The 22,291-nt window shown below is 43.1% G+C and overlaps 1 protein-coding gene across 11 annotated transcripts in view; it reads right to left on the reverse strand.

The window, feature by feature from the left end:
* AMBRA1 (autophagy and beclin 1 regulator 1) overlaps window positions 1-22,291 on the reverse strand; it is a 144,504-nt gene that overhangs the window by 115,837 nt on the left and 6,376 nt on the right. For 10 of the 11 annotated variants that reach the window (XR_003257642.1, XR_003257643.1, XM_026090606.1 and 7 more), the window contains 6 exons: window positions 17,100-17,354; window positions 16,797-16,855; window positions 15,854-16,037; window positions 15,020-15,192; window positions 14,163-14,229; window positions 12,081-13,534 (listed from right to left, as the gene is read on the reverse strand). Coding sequence is in view for 9 of the 11 variants with exons in the window: in XM_026090606.1 (XP_025946391.1) it covers window positions 12,081-13,534; window positions 14,163-14,229; window positions 15,020-15,192; window positions 15,854-16,037; window positions 16,797-16,855; window positions 17,100-17,234 (2,072 nt within the window). In the remaining 2 variants the exon portion in view is untranslated. Of the gene's footprint in view, window positions 1-12,080; window positions 13,535-14,162; window positions 14,230-15,019; window positions 15,193-15,853; window positions 16,038-16,796; window positions 16,856-17,099; window positions 17,355-17,457; window positions 17,542-22,291 lie in introns of those variants that run through there. The other variant, XM_026090609.1, reaches the window with a different exon arrangement.

Here is a 22,291-nt window from a genome sequence, read left to right on the forward strand (position 1 = left end):
CATCCCCCTCACTGGCAGGATTGAGGAGAAGATGACCTGGGCTCCCAGACCCTTGACCACCATCCCCAGAGCTCTGAAATCCTGCTTGATGGTCTCCAGTTTGCCCTTGGTGTCATTGGCGCCCCCATGGAAGAGCAGCAGCGGGTAATAGTCCGAAGAATGGACGAGCCTAGGCAGTCTTTGCAYGACATCTCTCACACGAGCCCCCGGCAGGCCACAAACCTCTCTAGACAAGAGGTCAGGTCGGCAGATAGATGCCTCCGTCCCCTGTAGCAGGGGTCCTGGTGGACAAGTTGAACATGAGCCAGAAAACATGCCTTTGATGCAAAGAAGGCCAACAGCATCTGGGCTGTATTCGGAAGAGTGTTACAAGCAGGTCAAGGGACCTTCCCCTCTGCTCAGCACTAGTGAAGCCACATTTGGAGTGCTGGGTCCAGCCCTGGGCACCCCAATACAAAAGAGATATGGAGCTACTGAAGCAAGTCCAGCAAAGGCCTACTAAGATGATCAAGGGACTGCAGCATCTGTCATATGAGAAAAGGCCGAAAAAGCTGGGATTGTTTAGTCTGGAGAGGAAAGGCTCAGGGGAATCTTATCAATGCGCATAAATATCTGAAGGGAAGGTATAAAGAAGATATAACCAGACTCAGCAGTGCCCAGCAACAAGACAAGAGGCAATGGGCACAAACTGAAACACAGGAAGTTCTGTCGGAATAAAAGTGTTTTGTTTTGTTTTTTTACTGTAAAGGTGACTGAGCACTGGAACAGGTTGCCCAGAAAGGTTGTGGAGGACAGCAGGGAGAAGGAGTGCAGTGAAAGGAGCACAATTACAGGAAGCGAAGAATCAGCCATGGTATTTTGATTAAAGTCAGAATCTGACAGCAGAAATGTTTGAATTTGAGTTCTTTTAATTGGGAGAAAGGGCAGAGACATCTTTGAGAACATGGCTAACTTTTTAAATTTTACCAGCTTCAGTTCAACTAGGAAGTAATATCACAAGACAAACCGTGCTATTACCGCACCTCTACACTCTGACTAGCAACTTCAACCTCCATTTACCACCTGATGCCACAGACGCCAAGCACTACCTTCAGAGGAGCTCAACATAGGGAAGGTCAGCAGCTCTGGGCAAGATGACAGATTCCCTAAATTGACCCAAGGCTACATTCTTAATCTGTTACTTCACCTGTTGACAAAAATCATGCATCAGAACAAATGATAAGTGAGCATTATGCAGAGGTCTTCATCATACAGCACCCAGGGAATGATTAACGGGTTAGTTCAACAGGCAAGAGGAAGCACACATCTGTGAAAACATTAAAAGGGCCAAGACCAGCTGTAACAGTATTGATTAGTTTGATAATAACTCTAAGATGAAAAGGACAATGAAAGATCCTGCACTCTCATTTTGCAGGGCCAAGACTTGGGGGGGGGGTAGGGAAAGAGGAAAACCAACTCCAGCTCAGGCTACTGAACTTGCTATTTTGCTCTACAGTAGCAGTTTTATACCAGTGCTCAGAATGGAACAGGCACCTCTGCCAAGCTGAAGACACAGATATCACATACCTGCACCTAGACTCCTAGCAACATGTGTTTATATCAGAAATTCAGCTAGAGGGGATTTGTTTCTAGTCATCATGGTTATGATAATAGGCTTGAAAGCATGGCCAGAACACAGCCAATACACTGTGAACTCCTTGAGCCTGCAGACAGCTTTATTCTTCTACCTGCTCCCCCACGTATAATGTATATTTCAAATTCTTCTTCTTCTGGGAGTTCCCAGCACCACAGATTGTGTGGACAGCAGAAATCTCTGCTTACCCACGCAGGCAAATCTGCGTCAGCTTCTGGGATAATTACACAGGGCTCCTGCTTCTCCATAGGGAATTGAAGAGGAGGTGTCTTTCCTGAGGGGGCAGAAGGCATACTGTTACCTCTATAGGTTTCTAAGATCATGAAAACAGAGGTCCCACTGCACATCAGTCACTTCCTTTAAAATACTGTTGTTCAGACTGGAATGATCAAAAGATGCACGTCAACAGATGACCAGCAGGGCAGTTCAGCCACTTACCCCTGCTCCCCCACATCATGAAGAGAGGGGGAAGGACTTGATGCTAATGCATTTCAAGCAGAAAAATGAGTCAGTTTCCTGGCACATAATGAACCCTGTTTGTTCACAGACTTCAGTTCCAGCAGGTGCTTTCTCAAGACAAGCAATGGAGGAGGCTCGGTTACATCACACAAACAGCCATTTGGAGCAATCAGTTAAATATGTATGTGGAAAATGTTTAAAACGCATGTTAACTATTCAACAGACCAGAACAGCTCAACTGGAGAAATCTAGAGTCATCACTATTTTGGTTACAATTGTATTACTGAGATCACAGGTCCCTCTCCCTACATTTGCTCCAGGCCCAGAGAGTAAACGTGTGTTCTGCTGCAAATTCTCCAGCACAGATTCTGTAATAAGGAGCAAATAATTGGATGAGGGCACTTTGTCCCCAGGCACACCATGCTGTGCACATTTATAAAGAGCGTGAAAAATGAGTGCATGCACGCACTATATGTAAGCGACTGCATATCTAATGATTAAGGGCTTACATTAGCATAAAAACAACAAAAAAGGCACATTATACTGCCAACATCTCCAGCTCCTCCTCTCACCTGAAAAAGCTACTGAGAGCTTTTAGTTGAGCACATGGGCCTGAAATAGAAGGTCTGAGAGCCTGCCCATAACTCGGGCATAACTAAAAATCTTAGAAATTGTTTTAAGGCAAATCAGCAGTTCATCTGAAGTCATCAGACAACAAGGTCTAGGAATCACAGCTAGATAGTTTAAGCATGTCAAAAAACACAATTAATCATAAACTGAGAGTCATCTCTAGAGACAATACCACAAATGCACGAGCTCTATGCACATAAGTAACAGAGGAGAAAAGAAGCAACTGTTCCAGATCAAGCAAGCTTGTTTGGACAGGCTGTCCATGATGCAGTGCTTAGACCAGAGGGCCCCATAGAAGCCACCTGCAGACAGCACAGGAGACAGCCTAACAAAGGAACAGCTTTCAAGAGATGGAAGCTATTCACATCTTCTCCCATCTGTAGAAAAGCTGAGAACTGATCATCTATTTTATGATAACCTCACATAGCTATTTGTTTGAATTCAGTTGTCTTCCAACTTTCAAACAACCTGTGTTTAACCAAGATCTTTGTTGTAAGGTCATTTCCTACCTCCCTCAGAAAAACCCTCTATCTCATTACTTTTCAGAAGAAGCAATAAAGTTAGAGAAAGTTTTGAAGCATGCATCTCTTTGGTCCTTATTAAGGAACATCACTGGAGTTCAATTCCAACAAGTTCCCCTGCTACCATGGAGAAGCAGGTAAACAATAAGCAAAGCTCCAGAACAGTTCCATAAACTGGGACCTGTATATTGCAGATAGAGTTTTTCAGTTTCTTTTAAAGGTGAGCTCCTTTTAGCTAGGCCTGGAATACCAAACAGATGAGTTCATCCACTCTATTTACCAGGACATAGCTATCTGTCGTTTTGTATCTACAGGTTTGAAAGCACCGCTTTACTCATCTACCATATATAGTTCTTGTATTGTATGGACGGAGGGGAAGCTGAAGATTTAGAGTGACAACCTGAGATTGTAAATAATACTTTGGCCCCCAAAGATCACCAGCAAATCTTGGAGTTCAGTAGCAGTACCACATATAGAGCACTTTGCCATTTATTTCAATAGATAAGGGGAAAAATATGAAGCATTTTACAATTTGCTAATTTGATCTCCATGGGACAGGACACACCTGCCAACCATAGGAGGCCTGACAACAATAAATTTGTTTTTTTCCAAGAAATAGCCTCTGCAGCCTGCACTTAATCCTTCAGCCACAATTGAAGCTGTTGGAGGAACGCTACCGTAACAGAGGTCTATTGTGGAAGTCAATCCATGCAGAAAAAGAGGTCGGAGAAGGGAAGTGGTCTGAGTGAGGAAATACCACAAAGGTATTTGAGAAGGCAGTTATTCTTACACCAATTTAGCTTACAAGCGAGCTGTTACAAGAAGAAGGGGTGGGGAGAGCGCTCAAACTTCTGATGCTTCAGTAAACAGCCTTTCCTGCCTGCACAGATAACAGCACACTCCATCTGGAAAAAAACAAAGCTTGAAGAGGGGCAGCAATAACCTCAGAGAGCTATATGGACATCAACTCACTGTTTAGATATCACATTAACCTCTCCTACAGTTCAGACTGTGATCACATTTTCATGATGAAACCCATTTTCACTTTCCATTTTYAGAAAAGGCCAAACAAACTGTACTAGCCTAAGACCAATGTCATCTTGTCCAACCTCATCTTCTAGAACCTTATGGGACAGTTCAAACAAGAAAACCAAACCAGAGTTTTAATTTCCACTCCAGTCTGATCATAAAGGGGCATTCCAACTATCTTCCCTATTGCTCTATCCTGCAACCCTTTTCTAGAACCTAGCCCTTTTCTAGAACTCCACATCCAAGTCTGTCCACAATCTACACATCTCACTCATCAACATACCTAATAATCATGTCCAAGTGCTCACCTCACTTCAGATTATCACTTCATTTTATGTCCAGCACCAACAAATTAAGTCTTTGTTCACTCCTGTGTGTCCAGGCATACATTTGCAGAAATCATTTCCCTACCCCAGAGTCTTATACCTTAAGCCCTTTCTCCCAACCACAAAAAACCTGAACCACTTGTCTTTGTTTGCAAACCCCTTCATAACTTCTATTTACCCCATTGTTCCTCACTCACTACTGAGATACTACTGCCTATCTCTATCTCCACCATTTTTGAGAAGTATAACAGGCCTCTTTGGAGTTTCTTCTCAACCTTGAAAAGAGCACAGTATAAACTTCTCCTAGACTACTTCATTAAAAATGAAGGCTACAAGGTTTGTCAGAAAATCTTTCCAAAGCACCTACAAGACAACATTAACAGAAGATGGATCTAAAACCAATCCTATCTTTTTCCCTTGTACATCTTATCTGAAGCCTTCTGTCCTAACATCACATGCTCTGTGCAAAGACCATCAGTCTGTGTCTAATACAATCAGAGTCCTCCAGGCACTCTGTTGCTCACTCAGCACCACAACAAGGATCCAATACACAAACGTTATCACAGCAGGAAGGCAAGGTACACACCACCAATTTAAACAAATGCTGGGCCCAAAATGCAAGTGCCAGGACTCAAGTCTAGCAACCGGTTTCCAGTAGTAATGGGTCTGAATGAGTGGGCAGGGGGGGAAAATGACACATCCACTCAATACCTACTACTGGGACAGGCCAGTTCAGATTTGTCATGGGAAGCATTCACACTGACAACTTGCATTCAGACTAGCCAGCACCATACTGCTGTGTCTCTTTTTTGCAGCTCAGGGCTGGTGTGCCATCCTCCTGCTCAATTCCCCATTTTTCAGAGCACTCAGCACATGCCACTGCTGCAATAGATAAATAGATAAATAGATATAGATAAATACTAGAATGAGTATGAGTAATAATTATTGTGAACAATTAGGAAAAAATAATAGCAATACTGTTTTTGTGGAATAAGCCACAAAATAAGACTAAATGTTTTAGGTATGCATTTTGTCTCTACCACAAGATGTATGTTGTAGCTTTAGGTAAGGCAACCCTCTTGTGCTTCAGTTCCCTCCCCACAAAAAGTAAAGGGACCAACACCATCATCATCTTTTCTATCTTAGGCCACCTTTATCTGTTTTTTGATGGTAAATTTCAGTCTCAGAGCTGTCTGCTAGTAGGCAACTCTGCACCCTGCAGGCAGGGAAACAGTCTGGCTTTTTTTGTTTTTAAGGCTAGGATATAAGTGACATGCACCTTTCCATTCAGTGTTTTACACAGTGAAAACACTAYTAGAGGCCAATATCAGCAGAGATCTGAATAGCCTGGTCATTTAAATCAAACTGGAGCTTCATATCAGAGTCTCAGGCTCCAGTCGCAACTCAGTAACAAGAGTGACTACACTCTTTCCCATCTTATATACATCACTTACCTTTGCTGGGCAGGAGTGGGGTTGTTCCTATCCTGTCAATCTAATTTAACCATAGACTGGTCCCAGCTTGACCACAAATCAACATGGTATCTACAGTTTAGGACTGGAAGAAGCATCCCCTCATGGTTAATGAGTAAGCCATGCCTATTTGCAACAACAAAAGCATACCCAGAGCCTTCTCACAGATATGCCTAAAATTTTGGTAATAGTTCAAGACTTACTTGAACTAGATAATAAACACACCCCCATGTAAAAGCCAGACTCCAGTCAACATCTGCCAATCATCTGAGAATAAGTCACATACTACGAAAGTCTAAGGAAGGGATGGGCAACCATTACAGACTATACAGACTACAAGAAGGCTTGGTAGGCAGCAAGAAGTTGAGATGAATTCTGTGAAGTTGGCAGGTCTCTTACAGCTTTAATTCATGAACATTCTTTCATCAGAAAAACAAAATACCAGTTTCACCTTGAGATCCACCTCTTTATCCGTTTCAATCCCCTATAAAAGCCAACAGGATAAGCCACTTCCATCCCCATCCATACCTATCTCCATATATTGGAATAACTTGCAGATGTATGGTACCTAGGCAGAAAAAACACAATTTAGGACTCCAGGGGAAAAGAGAAAGTTTCAAGCTACACTATTTTCTTTATACAATAATTCAGAAACTTCAGTTCTGTAAGGAGACAGGGAAAACAGCAAGCAGAAGCAACATTACCCCCTTGTGGCAGCAAGGCAATATGGAAATAAAATAAGTTCAAAGAAACTTGTTTCAGAGAAAATCAAAGGGAAACAAACTAAGTGTTTCTCTTCATACCTGTTCTACGTACAGAGAGCTACATGTTGCCAGGGATGCCATCATGATTGAAGAAAGGTGTGATATGAGTTGGAATGGCTGTACCACCCAAGCAGGCGAGAACGGTACCACTGCTTCCACACTGCTGCGCCTGGTGGTACTTCAGGCCTCTACTCCCCAGCCAAGAGCCAGACACATAGATTTGAGTCTGGCTGACAGAAGTGAAACCACAGGTAAAGCATATATACCTTTCTAAAGGAAACACAACACAACCAAATTCACTAGCAGTGTACAGCATTAACAACTGGTTCACACTGGCAATCCTATTTATGACTTTCTCATCTGGGCACCAATGCCATGCTCAGGAAAGAATACTGGCCTCGCGCTGTGCAACAGGAACACAAGCAGGAGGAACATCAATTTTCAGACAAGAGCTAACAAGGTTAAATCAAATTTCACCCTGGACCCTACTACACAAAGTTCCAGAAAACATTGTCTGCAATTGTCATCAGTATACACAGGACACAGATTAAAACATGTCAAAAACAAAACAAACAAACAAACAAACAAAACAGTGCTTCCAGGTCAGCTATGCAGCTTAGACTGTTCAATTATTTGCACAGCACTGTGGACTCTGCATTTTTGTACACTCACAAATTAAAGGAGTTTATACAAATGCCACCAGACTATACAAACTCTCACACACCCCACAAACATCCCTGCCTCTGTGGCAAAACCACTACCTGGGACAGTTAGAAAGGCTTTACAGTTTTTCAGATAACTTCAGTAGTCTATCTTGTTTGCCAAACCAAAGAGATGAGCAGGGCAAAAACATTATGCATTCTCCCAACACAGGAACAGACCACAAACTACAGAATTTGTCCTCTAGGATAAGTGCAATGGACTGGTTAGAGAAGCTTGAGATAACTGCCAGACAACGCTTCTTAATGAAAGAATAATATAGACAATGAAAAGCCTTTCCTCATCAAACACAGGATTCCTTCAAACCTGCCTGGCAATAGGATAGAGCTCATCTGTCATTTACAGTAATCCATTCAAATCCCTAGTCAAAATAAACAGGTAACCACTATCAAAATTTCCCCCTTAGTTAGTACATTATGAGCAGCTAAATCTTGAATGTACTGAGGACCACTTTAACTTCATGTATATCTCTTTGCCCTTTGTAGGGGTGGTTTCACAGGGTAACATTTGAAATATGTGAAAAGGAAGACACAGGGCACTACTTGCTCCTTGCATCCATTCTAGAAAGATTTTGGTCTGAGGGGTCATGCCAGAATCTTGAACCAACATTAGATTTAATAACGGAGGGTTTTCATTTTTGTGAAATACCACAAGAGTTCTGTAGAAGTCACTGGTACTATGTTAAAATGGCTAAAGTATTATTGGAGGCACGTGAAGATCAGGATCAGTTTTATTAGACAGCATTTGTACTGTCTCTGTCATTAATGGATGAGCTGAAATATATTTCATAGATGATCACTGCTAGGGTTATATATATATCATCTTTTTTAGAAGGTGGAACTAGCTATTGTCAAACAAGGAGATGACTAGAAGGATCTGCTCTCATCCCCTTCACAACTTTTCATTATAAACTTGAATTGGCCCACACAGCAACAATGGCTGAAAGAACTTACAGGGTCTTTTTCCCACACTGGGATTATAGTATTAACACAATGCTTTCTCAGCCCATTTTTGAATTACCAGGAAGTTATGGAAAAATTAAACCAGCTATCATCTGTTGCTCAATTACTTTCCCCTCATCCAGATCATGCCAATAGCTTCTATCACCAATTTAATGCAGCATATTTCACGTGACAGAACTTCAGGGATTTCTAAGGCTCTTTTCACTTCGATGTTAGAAGTAAGGCAAAAAGAGATCCATAGGGGCAAAAAAGCCCTATGTTTGAATTAATGAGATCAGCCTGGAGAACCTCAGGAAAGCTGAAACTCAATCTTACCAACTTCTGCTTAAGGTAGACCATAATCCTCCCTTGTCCCTCCCCAACTTCATATCACATCTCCGAAACAGCATCGAGAAGCACACCACTCAACGCATGTGCTGCTTTCAGCCCAAGCTGAATACAACGGCAAGACTACTGTGCTGCTGAGGTTCTCAGTGACGCATTCCTACTAATAGAGGTTGCAGAGCTGTCAGTCAGGAATAGCTTCATTACATGCTTATTAGTGCATTCATGATGAGCCCAAGATAATTAGCCCAGTACCATCAGAAAGAGCAGAATTCTCTCCCTGCCCAGCTGGCATAGCTGCATCAACAGAATTCAAAGAGGGACAACCTTCATTAAACTACCTATTAACTTAATTGACCCTCTACAGCAATGTCTTCCCAGCAAGCTACTCCTCAGCCAGGTAAGCCAGGTCAAGGAGTGGATCCTGCCCACAAACAGTGAATGAGAATATACATGCAGTTTTCAGATACAATTTTCATCCTACGTATTTCAGCTAGCGTTTGAATACAGAGCTCAACTGCCCAATGAGGACATCTAATGGAGAGATAAAGAAACACAGAAGATAAGATGTTGGTTATAAGCAAATACATGGATGTACTCCAACACTAAGTCCTAACCTACTGAGGTCCACAGGCACAAAATTACATTGCCTGAAAGTCCATATGCAGTCATCACTCACGTTCCCTCAGGCATGCAGGGAACCTGCAGGGAACCTTCCCTCCTCTATTTTCCCAACACTTTGAGCATTCCATAGCATACACCTCATGACTCTTAGTTGCCATCTTCGCACACTTCTGGAACTACAAAAATTAATGGACATTTTGCACTCTGCTGTGCAGAAGTGGTGCCAGCACTCCCCACTGTGGGAGCACAYGCTAGGCCTGGGAGACAAGAGGCTGGACTCAAGGATGTCCATTCTATGGAAAAATCAGGCAGGTGGGTACCTGCTGATTTGTTATTGCTCTACAAGGAAAAAAAATACCAGCTAGTTTGGAAAGGGCAAAAAATTGCACTTGCAGGATTTATCTGTCCCATATCAAGGATTGCTTTAAAACAGAAATTTCATGGTTGGACCTCTGGGGAACTTCAATGTGTTTAACAAGAAGGCAGAAGAAGTTTCACTCCAGAGAAACCGCCATAAGCATTTAATAGCAGATTCCTCACTGCTTCCAGCCTCCTTATCTCTCTATTCTACAGTTACCATAACTTCAGTTAGAAGGGAAGCAGAAGCCCTTGCCATGTCTGTTCTTGAGGAAAACCTGATGACAGAAGCAGGAGACTGGGAAAGTAAGAGTCCCTAGATGAGCTTCACGGCAAAATCTGTCAAAGGACTTCACTAAAGGTTTCTTACTATAGGAATTCCTCTGCAATTAGGCTCACACATTGGATCGCTTGCTCCAAATTCATATATCTCAGCAAAAAGCATCTGTTTGCACAGGTGACCAAGCAGGCAACTAACCATGCACAGATACTATAGACACTGAGCAAACAGCAGCAACCACCATCTGCAACAACCAAAGTGACCCAGAGATTTAGTCACAGGATTCCAGCTGTTAGGCTACAACCAGTCCAGCCCTGGCAAGCTGGAGCACACTGCCAAGGCATATATACTTCAGGGCATTTTTTAAATGATACAGCTCCTACAGAGCTAACTGGAAAATAATATCCACGAAGCTCATTGCATCTCACTATCTAAGTAAGTGCCAAGAGCCGGATGAATAAAAAGGTTCCTTCCCCCCATTACTTCTGACAGTACAGGGACCTGATCCAGAGAACGAGCTACACAGTGGGGATATTATAAGCATGTACAGCTATTTCAGAAAGAAGAAAAAAAAAGTGAGACTTGCTCAAGTGTCATTTTAAAGCTAAATTTGTCAGTTCCTTCTCACCTCCCTACCYTTCAATAGGGATTTAGAGAATATCTGATTTGAATTAATGGCAGGTAAGCTTAGGCCCAAGAAAGAAGTGGTTATCATGTAATCAGCTCGAAACTCTCACTATGGCAGACTATAAAAACTGGGGCAGGGATTTAGAAGCAGCTGAATAGTTTCATGACCACCACCACTTATTTGCTATGCAACTAAGGCAACAAGAAAGGCAGCTAGTGTTCCAGCTTGAGTATAATCAGCTTACCTGCAGGAAGAAGGAAAGAATTCCCTTTCCTCAGGCACTCCTGTGAACAAACCCTATTCAGTTAGCTGCATTTGCATCAACCTGAAAACTTCACTTTCCCAAAGCACAAAGCATCCATTTCCCAGAAACAGCAGGGCTGGAGTTTTCCTCTGACAAGCCCACAACAAGTCACTTGATAGAGAGGATGTCAAACCAAAGCCAGCAGGGAGACCCTAAAGTATCAATGTCACTGAACCAGCAGTACAAGCCAGTAGAAACACTTCCACATAAAAGCACAATCAGCCCTTCATGGTGAAAGCATATTTTGGCTCKTTCTGTTTCCTGTAACATATTTAAAGTTTAAAAAGTCCCTCCAGAAAAGAATCATCTTTCTAAAAAAGAATCAGATTGCTAAATACAGCAGAGCCCGAAGTCTTCAGTGATCAACACGCTCCTAAAGAGTTCACCCTAGAGTCAGGTGAATGGAAGGAACTGTCAAAACTTACCTCTGCCAAGGGCAAGCAACCACGTGGGTTTGATCCAGCACTCAGAACTAAAGTGTATTCCTAACACTCTGACAGAGAGCTTTGGCTTTTCTTGCCCTATGCTGTAACAGCAAGGAAATATTTGTTAACCCTTCCATCTTAGCAACCGCAGCCTCAACAAGACATGTCACTCAGGAAGAAATCCTCATTACTCTTGCTTGATTTTTCCATGCCTAGTCCCAGGGCAGGCTCTCAGTGTGCAGCAGGCACTTTGCATGGAGTATAAAGAACAGTGTAGTACATCCTGTGTTCCCAGCCTCCTGGAGTGCCAGGGAAATACAAGGAGCACAGTTCATCCCAGAGAGCTGCTACCAGAGCCTGCCCTTTTGCCTGTCTGTAGTGTCCAAGAGAGGTCTCCTTTTCATAAGGGGTCTGGTCTCTGCCATTACAACCTTCAGAGTTTATCTGCAGTGTGACAGTGGCAACCATAAAAGACATCAATGCAATGGCTCTATTTTCACCTACATAAATAGCACATAACCACATGAGAAAGGGTTTTGAGCTCTGAAAATACTGAAAAACTCAGACCAGAGGGGAAAGGTTTAAGAACAAATGGGGGAGGAAGGCAGAGCGCACATCTTACCTCCTGAGTGAATCCTCCTCTGAGCTTTCCTCAGGCATTTCCTGGTTTAAGGCCTCCTGTGATACATTCCCAGGTCTGCTTGAAGCCGACTGGCTGTAAACTCTTTCCCAGTGCCCCGTCTCCTGGTTAAAGACCACTCCCACGGTCCTCTCCTCCTGCGGGGTGGAAGAGCTGCCCAGCTGCAGCCTGCTAGAGGCAGGAGCTCTGCCCTCGGTTCTCTCTGCAGGCTGCACCTGGCTGGCATTTGGAGGCACACCCTCAAACGTGCTTTGGACCTGCCCTGGTGTGTAGCTAGGCGTGCTTCTTTCCCAGCGCAGCGTGTCATTGTTAAAGGTCAGCAGGTTATGACAAGCGCGACAGCGGTTCAGGTGACCCCGGGACAAATTGGAATTGTTTTCACTGCTGTGTGGAGTCTGCTGATGGGAGGGACCAGGCCGATCAGGCTCAATGTTGTTGTTGAGCATTTCTTGAGCCTGTTGCGACTGGCTGGGCTCCCCACCAATCCCCTGATCTAACTCCTGAAGCCGGTCATATTCCAGGAAGAATCGCCTCAAGTCACACTGGAGCTCATTACGGATGCTGGCCGGATTGCTTGGGCCAGCGCTACCACCACCGTCCGCCTCAGCCCCTGGGGCTAGGAAGCCCCTCCCTTCTGTAGCAGAGGTATAGACTGATGCCTGGGAACCTCCCTCCTGCTGCCTCAGCACAGACAGCAAGCTCACAGACGAGGCACTGGTCCTAGGGGGAGGCATGGCTTCCAGCTCTGACCGAGAACTCATGTTCAGCACTGTCCTAGACCAGTCAGACCCACCTAAGCCCGAAGCCATCTCTCTTGCAGACTGCTGGTACCGGGACTGGTGGCCTGCCAAAGGCCCGCTGAGGGACCGTCGCGTGGGGCCCAGGCTAAGGTTGCGCAGGGTGTTGCCAGCAGTGCTGCTCTGAACTGTGCTGAAAGCAGAGGGCCTGTTAAGTATCCCCTGCTCCTCCTGTGCTACAGATGCCTGCTCTGGGGGTTGATAAGGCTCTGTCTGCACAGAGGAGAAGGAGGTGCCAGTGGCCCCAGAAGACGTGGAGGGTGCATTTTCCTGGTGTGGGAAGAGAGAAGAAGGAAGTCTTGCACTAGAGCATCGGCTGCAAAGGCACAACATCCCCAGGTGCTGGCAGCACTCTGCTGTGGGGTAGCTGACACGCTCCCGGAGCCTGTTATAGGCAGATGCCCTCATGTTCTCACTGGCTGGAGGCGGAGGTGGTGGAGGTGGTGGAGGGGATGGGGTAGCAGAGTCTTGCACGCTGTTTTGCTCTCCCACCTGTATGCCAGAGGAGCGGGAGGACAACATATGCAGGAAGTTGTGGAGGAGAGGTGTGCGCCTCACAGGCTGAGACGGTAGGATAGCGCGCTGGCGATAATGTGGCATCTCTGTGTTGTCCACGGAGATTTCCACTTCCTCATCGCTCTGCAAAAGGAAGCAATCAAAGTTCAGTCACCTCACAGCAAAACCCTGTCCCTCCAAGTAAACAGAAAAAAGCCAGCTACCATCCCAGAACAGATGAAAGGATGAGATAAGCCTCTCCCAACAGAGAGGAAAAAAGGCCTGGCCTTGACTTGCAGGAAGCCAGCTGACTCTTTACTTCTCAGCAGTTCCTTTTATGGATCCAGACAGCCTCTTCCTACAACCCAACGAGCTTCAACAATACACTAGTCATATCAACAGAAGCATCAGCATCTGAGGGGGGCACTGTTAATGTCATGTAGTTTCAAGGGTAATAAATTCAGCAGAATGTCACAGCACAACAGAAAGAGGATGGTCAGTGAGGCATCTATCCCACCACCAATGAGAAGGACAAGGCAAGACAAGAGCACTTAGGAGAGCTCTTCAATAGCCCATGCATCAACACCACATGTTTATACAGTGCATGTAATATGAGAACATTTGTGTGACCAATTAAAGTGAGACAGAACTCAGTCTTGAATGACTTCAGGTTTTCAGAAAAGCACAAGGCTGCTTAGGAGCAGACTAGGGTTAACATATGTAGAACATCTTATAATTAGTCARTCAATAAAGAGACTGATATTACCCCTACCTGTTGGTTGGAAGGGTTAACAATTGCTGTGAGCAAGTAGTGTCCCAAGGGATCAAACCGTACCAGTCTGAAACAAAAGCAGAACCAGAGTATCAATCATCAGTTCACATTCCACATTGGCACAGGAAGCTAGACACAGTAGGAAACAAAGTCCCACATAAAACATTTTCAGGGAGCACATTACTACATTATGATCTGTGCTTCTGAAGGATGTCAAAGTTTATGCATAAACAAGAAGACAACATACTTGTCCAGCTGAAGACTGCAGCTATTTTATAGTCCACAGCAATACTAAATAGAAGTTAAGAGCTGGAAGCAAATACTCCTGTATTCAATTGAATTAGTCAGGAAATTTTAGGGAAGATACAAATACGTATTACACACACTGGAATTTGGTACGATGGGAGAGATTAACAACCCTTGAATGTTATCTCATTGCCTCATTTTAAATTGCTCAGAAGAAGGTACCAAGTTTCCAGTAACACAGTTCCCTCTAAAACTGCACTGGAGTAACAGTTCATCGCTCTTCTAGCAGCTTCTGGGTTCTCTTATCCTTATGGCATGAAAGTTTAACTACTAAGTTTAAAAATGAACATGGAGTAGATCTTGAAAGCATCTATTGGGCACACAGCTGATTACAAATGTGCACAGCCAAGCTGATCTATTACTTCCAGTTGCTTTTATCCTGTCAACAGGATTGTTGTTCTATCAGTTTGGTCAGGAAGCTATGAACAATGCTGCTTTCTGCTGCCTCAACATGAGAGTGGGTGCAGCATTCAAGAGGAACCCCCCACATCCCCCAAGCCTGATCATTTTTCACATACAAACGTTCTTTTCCCCTGGAAACAGGTACTCACCGGACCCGCTCCATTTCACTGGCTGTTTTCACCACCGCAAAAGGTTCCCGACGACTCCAGTCCCAGAAATGTATCTCGTTGGCAGTTGCAATCAGCAAGAGCTGAGCCGTAGGATGAAAAGCAAGCGATGCAATGGCATTGTTGCTATCTGTGAACCAGCTCTCACTTCCACCCTGAGTGAGGAGTCAAGAATCACAAGCAGTTTATCACACAGTTTAAGATCAGTAGGTTTACATGTACATTCTATCATTCCAAGACCTTTACCGGCATACTGACATACTTTACTGGCAAAACAGCAGCTGCTCTCATTTGAGGTCATGTCCAGAACACAGCAGTGCCTGCAACAATGACCACAGATGGACTTCTGTAGATAGGTGAGTCTCAAGCAGCTTGTACAAATACTACATTTCAAAGCAATCAGGTACATATACATATTGTGTCTCTGTGCCAATCAGCCAGCTAGGCAAAATTGACAAGGCAGCAGCTTCTCTAATGAAGAGTTCAAACAGACTCAGAGGGATGAAAAAATGGCAAGTCTTTCATATATGCTAAACAGACACTTTGCAAAAAAATCTCCAGCATTATCTGTACCACTCATCAAATACTTGAGCAAGGCTAAGGAGCATGACCCACCTGTCTGAATCCAATGAAGAATGTGCCATCTCCTCTCTAGACGGAGAAGGAAGGCTACAATCTGTTGTACACTTTGAGGGACAGGTCCCAGCAAAACTTTCAAGCAGCTCTCTTACCAGGCAATGTTTGGGAAACAAACTCACACAAAACAAAGTCGCCACCCTCCAAATATCAAAGGCACATGTTTCTGGAAAGACTTACATGTAAATCCCAGATTCTAACCTCCCCATCTAGGCATCCTGAAGCAATGAGTCCTGGGATGGTGGGATGGAAGGTCACACACCAGGGAGTGCGGCGATGTCCAACCAGTGAATGAACACATCTGCCCGTTTTCACCTCTGTGATGTAGATGTTGTGATTCACATGTGTGGAAGCCATTAGGGTCCTGCGAACGCAAAAGGCAGGACAAACATTAGCATGAGACAAGTATCACAAAATCAGACTGTGATTAGCTTCATCTCAACAGGGTCTGTTCACACCTAACCCAGCCAGCAGCTTTCCCTCACAGAGCCCCACACTCAAAGGATAAGAGGCTACTGCATCACCAGTGGACATACAGCTTCTTGTGGCCAGATTTCAGGGTCTATGCGAACAAGAGCTTATCAGATCTGCAAGCACAAACCTGACCTTGAAAGTCAACATCAACATGCATCTCAGAAGGAACTCAACGTGACAGAGTTCAGGGCAATTCCCACTTCTTCTCCACACCAGCTCAACCACTGCCAAGTCAAGTGACACTAACAAAGATCCCACCTCCACTCCTTTTTCTGACATGCGCACCATTCTGTCCTGTTCTTTAATCCTCAGTATCCCAAGATACATGGCCCCCTGTTTGGTCTGTTGTGCCATCTTGGTTCAATTCTGAAACACCCTTTACTCCCTCAGATTACTTGCTAAATCCCACAGCAGCTGGACAGAACCTTTTTCCTTAGAACTATGCATCACTTAGGTACCTCAGAAATTAAATGCCAACTATGCTGAATCTGTAAGATGAAGAAGGTGTGCACGTTCCACCCATGCATGTCAAAAAACAGAGGTTTCCCTTGGCTGATCAGGACTGGACAACTCAATGGGCACAAGCCTCCATCACTTTTGTTAGCATAAGGAGACTGTTGAAACAGGGAACGAACTAGGAGTTAATTACCTGTCTGGACTAAACGCCAGCAAGAAGGTGGAGCGTGGACTGTCTGGTAACTCAACTTTCTGAAAAAGCCAACAAAGCAGGAAGTGTTGCAAGTGTCATATGATCATATTTTAACTGTAAGCCACACAAACAAGAAGGGGAACCCCCTGCAGGAACATATATATTATCACATCACTGCAGGAACTGAACAGAGCCAGAGAGCATATAAAATGTAATAAAAATCATGAAGCAATTTATTTCAAATCCCTGCCTCCCTTCACCCACACCAAGATCAATTAGGGCATCTCTATTTCACAACCTTACCTTGCCCTCCCATTTCATCCATCGAGTTTTGTCCTCCACCAACTCCTGCAGGAGCCGCTGAGCACCCAAAGCTTGGGTACCCCGTTCCCTACCCCACAGGATGCGAACAGCATTCTTCTCCGGTACAACCTTCATTGCTTTCAGCAGCTAATGTTACACCAAGTACTGGGAGGAGACACCAGCAGGTCCAGATCACAACTACCACCAAGCTACAAATAGGCTGTCCACATTTCAAGTGTTTTTCTTCATGGAAACCTAGAAAGAGAAGATAATGATAAGAAAGGCGGCTTTCACCCAGATTACCTGCATGCAGAAAAAGCTTTAAATCCAAACAAATGAGATTCAAGGGGAAATCTACCTTCTCTCCCAGCCTTTGTTACTGTCTTCTATTATCAAGGGCCAGTCTATGGCAATTCTGCAGCATTTTAACGGCTTTTGAAAGCATTCAGCCCTTTCTGTGTACACCTAAGCATACCACCTAAAAAGAATTAAAAAAACTGGACTTGTAACCCTTCCCCTTCCCTCCATCTCTAGCCGTATATAATAAAGGAAGAAAGATTTAAGAAGAAACAGCCTTAACACCTTAAAGGTTTCAATAATAGTACCTAGGAGGAGTGACCAATAGCTAGGGGAACAGTGTTAAAACCTTGACAATATAAAAAGAGAAGAGTCTCCGAGGAATTATGCAGATTTCAATAACAGTAATTATTACCACTGCAAGGTCAGATGATTGATACCCCTTAAGTCCAAATAACTTTCAAGTCCGTTACAATAGCTTACAATGTATGGAAGCAGCCGCATACCAAACTAAAAAAACTTTTCACTAAGGACTGTAGTGGCATGTTAGACAACTCCACCATTTGTGGTGCTAGACCCCTGCATTTAGCCTCCCTGCACATCATCTTTCCATCTACATTGTTCTTAGAACAGCAGTTCACCTAAGTAATACACAATGACAAAGATTAATGTTTTTAGTATACTGCAAGCTGTTAAGGAAAAAGTATTATTACTAGCTATTTTCTAGCAAAAGGTTAATTCTTTGAAAGAACCACATATAGCAGCCCTCATAGGAACCAAGCTGCATAGCTTTCGAACAGTTTCAGATTGGGGTTCATTATCAAAAGCTCTCCAGAAACGAGTAGTTCCCTAGAATACATAAAACAGGGAACACTGCTACAATGCTACTATCTTTTGATCCCAGCAGGGCACATACTACTCTATCATCCCTTTAGAATGTAAAGATCTAAAGACATATTCTCCTTGGTTCATGTTACATTGAACAAAACCATCAGTATTCAACAGAGAAGGAAGTGACAACTGAAAAAGCAAAAAACCACACACAGGAGAGAAGTCCATGTACACAAGATGAGCGATTAGACGATAAAACACAGAACAGTCATGAGCAAACCTTCCTTTTCTCCCACTCTCCCCCCCAAAAACCTTCTGAACTGATGATTTAAGACAGCTGCTGCTTACAGGGAAGAGCTGTCTGAAGAGATAAGCCAGGAAAATGAGTTCTAATAAAGCAGACCAGTTTTCATTTGTAAAAGTAAAATAAAAGGATGCTGAAGTGATGAACAAGTAAATCCTCTTACTAGAGAAATTCACCACAAAGAAATCCTAGCTAGCTGGAAATTCCCTGATGCTTAATGTGAACAACATGGAGACTGGCTCTTTTAGAGAACCTAAACTCTTCAGTGTAAAATAAGTCTTCTTTCAAGAATTTCTGTGAAAGTCAGCCAAACTTTAGGTAGGAATTATTCTACAGAATAAAAGTCTTATTGGAATGCAATACAACCTATATGATGCCATGTTGCAAGAGGGTTCTTAGAAGCAACTTTACAGATGAAAAAAAGGCAAGAACCAAAAATACTAGTGCAAGGATAACTAGAGCAGATAGAGCCAAAAGGAATCACTAAACCAAGATCTGTTTTCCCTAAACCCTAGCAAAGACTCATCTGGAGTCTGCAAACATCCCCAGTCACCCATGTTCAAAAATGCATAAATTCAAACTGGAAGTGTGGAGGGGAAAGACAGCTCAGAACTATATAGGCAATAAAGTGCCTATTTTATGGGAGGAAACTAAGTCTAGTTTCATCCAGTAAAATTAAGACGACTGCAGCCGAGTGTTCTTTATGGGTGCACTCAGGGTGCAAGTAATACGTCAACCAAAAAATAAGTGTGTAAACCAGACACAAATGAAAGACCAGACTTCCAGCTGGAATAAGCTGGAAGTCAAAAGAGATTACAAAAACATCAAGCTTTGAAATAGCCTTTCAAGAAGTGTATAGGACAAACAACCCAAATACCTTAAGAGATCCTGATCAGTTCACAATCAGGATAACCCAATCACTCATGAAAAAGAATAGGCTCTAACAACTTGGGAAGTTTCAGTCCTATCAGAAGTATTAGGATTCCCTGAAGTACAATAGCAACAAAAAAATCAAGACATTTAGCAAACATCTTGATGTTTATTTATGCCATAAGTAAGTTTACATATTGTAAAATAAATAAGTAAATCACACCTATGACTGCAGTTAGTGAACCTCATGTATTCACCTTGTGGAAAGATCAAGTCATCTCCACAAAATAAAATCAAGAACCCATTTTATACCAATCTCTAAATCTTTACAGGTTTGTACTAATCTGCTGAACTAATCTGGATATAACAAATACTTCATATATGATCACGTTCAGACTTGATGTTATTCTCTCTGGGACTCATTTTTCAGCTGTTTTGAACCAACTCATCTGTTCATCCCATCTGAAACAAAACAGAGCTAAAACCTAGATAGGACCCTGGTAACTTGCTCAACATTTTTAAAAGCTGGGACCTCATGAAAAGGCAATGAATCCTTTTTGAGTGGAGCTGGCACTTTAGAGCCATCCTGGATTCCTTTGGGAGCCAGGCTTAATTCATACTTCATATGGGAAAAGCTGACTCCTCTCTCCTGGCTTAATGAAAGCCTGATTACAGGAGCTCTCCACTAGTGAGTGACACATGCAGCATCACTTCCAAGACTGCATCTAATTCTCCATTTGAAAGCTCTAATTTTCTTTTCCTTTGCTAGTGTAGATACAGGCATCAACTCCACTCACTTTAGAAGGAAGTCTTTAACCTTGTTAATAGATATCAAGTAATCTATTCAGTTGCTTTATTTTTTTCAAATAAAGGAGCCAATTCCTTCTGTAATCGACTAAAGATAACCATCGACTCCAAACATTTTGCTCAAATATAAGAAGCAGAATATGACGTAGTGGGTTACTAAATACCATTAGCAGATAAAATGCTGAAGTACAAACGATATTTATAGCTACACAGTAGCCATCTGACTAACAAAGTTTAAAGGAAGCTCAGTAGGCCAAAGTAGTATTTTCAAGCCTCAGCGTAAAGAAAGCTTGCAGGTCACCGGATCAAACCTGTCCAGACCAGTGATGGACTGACTCAGTAGCAGCATTGCTAGTACTACAAATACCCAAGCTGTCAAAGGTGATAAGCAGCTAATCACCAGAACAAGAAACTGCTCTGGGATTGGTATAGTTCCAATTTTTGTTTTCTAAGTCAAGATGACCAAAAGTGGTGCCCAATAACTGGAAGATTAATTGATGCCCTGGATGTGGCCCAGGGTACCAGAGAAATTCTGAAAGTGGGAAATCAGAAATATTTCTACAATTGGCAGCTTTGTTTCCTTAACAATTTTTTCCCTTCAGGGCATTTCAGGACAGCATGCTGGGCTGTTTACAATTTTGGAAAGAGCATTACACAGCCCAGTCCCAAGCCTTCTTACTTGCTCTGTGCCAGCTGTCCTCGAAGAAGCCTTAAGGATTCCCAGCCTCAGAGCAATATAAGCTCAGTTATAACTGGCACTTTTACAGATTCTGGATGTCTAGAAAACCAAATAAAGTAGCAAATAGAAGATACTTAACAGTGGTATAGGACCCCAAGAAAACACCAAAAAAAACACACTTGGGGAGAGAAGGGGAATGAAAGAAGTGCATTCAAACTACCTTATGGAAAGGATGTCAAGATATTTTATGCATTATGCAGTGACTTAGCGTACCAATTAGAAACTTCAGCACTTTACAGAGATCATGGACATCTCCCCCCCATCATCTTTGGCGTTACTGATTTTGGGAGAATCTCGTACCACTGTTCTGGAAGCACAGCTGGCTTTGGTACAAAGAATTTCAGATCTTCCTGTCAGCCAAGTATTACCTCACATTATTGAATTCTCCACTGGGAAAAAAAAGTTATTTCATGTGGTCTTCAGCTCTCAGACTAAAAATCTCTCTTACCACTCCTAAGGACTTCTTGGTTGCATGCCAAGCCCAACACTGAAAGCCTTTCCTGATGTGTGCATACAGAAAGGGTGGGAACAGCTTTACCAGTAAAAAAAAAAAAAAAAAAAAAAGCTGCAATCAGTAAATGCTATTTATAAAGGGAGTTCTACCCAAAAGATAGAAATGTCCAATAACTACAGACCATTTCGCTGCCCAAAGAAGTCTCAAGTGACTGATAAAGAAAGAAAGAGGCAACATTAAGTGAAATATAAAAGCTGTCTCTGGCTTTGCAATCTGGGATACACAGAGAGAATGTATGCCCAAGCCTCTCCAGAAAAGTTCAGAGAAGAAAAAGCCATGTGCTATTAGTTTCGGTCCCAAAGCTCCTTTGCCAAATTTTAAGACTTCCAAAACAAGTTTGACTGTAAAACTGATGTGATCTCCATAGGTTAATGGCCAGTGTGGACATTGTACTAAGACAACAGCTAGGGGCAGGGGAAGCTTTTACCAACAGCTGAAGTGTGCCACTGACCTGCAAAAACACAAGTAAGCCTTGTCTCTAGCAACAAGGAGAATCAGAGTATTAATACTCTGAACTGTCCCAAGCTCTGGCCATGGCGCTATCCATCTTGTAAGAAAATATCTTCTATTTTCAAAATGCCTGTTCTTAAGTAAAGTGTCCAGTCACTAACAACAAAGGATGCCATTTCATTTATTCTAAATTAAACTTCAGACTGCAACATCTCGGGCTTTGCCCGAATATCAGAAAGTCATTTTTTAAACRGTAATCATCTTGCATTGGCAGTAACTAGTATAAGACCCATCTGAATTAGCAAATATTTTAGTCAGCAACAACAGATGGTCAAAACTGATTCAGAAAAGGCAAATCAACTTCTACTGGACTGTATGGA

The sequence above is a fragment of the Apteryx rowi genome, unplaced genomic scaffold (assembly GCF_003343035.1).
Source record: "Apteryx rowi isolate R43461 unplaced genomic scaffold, aptRow1 scaffold_862, whole genome shotgun sequence".
Taxonomy (NCBI): domain Eukaryota; kingdom Metazoa; phylum Chordata; class Aves; order Apterygiformes; family Apterygidae; genus Apteryx; species Apteryx rowi.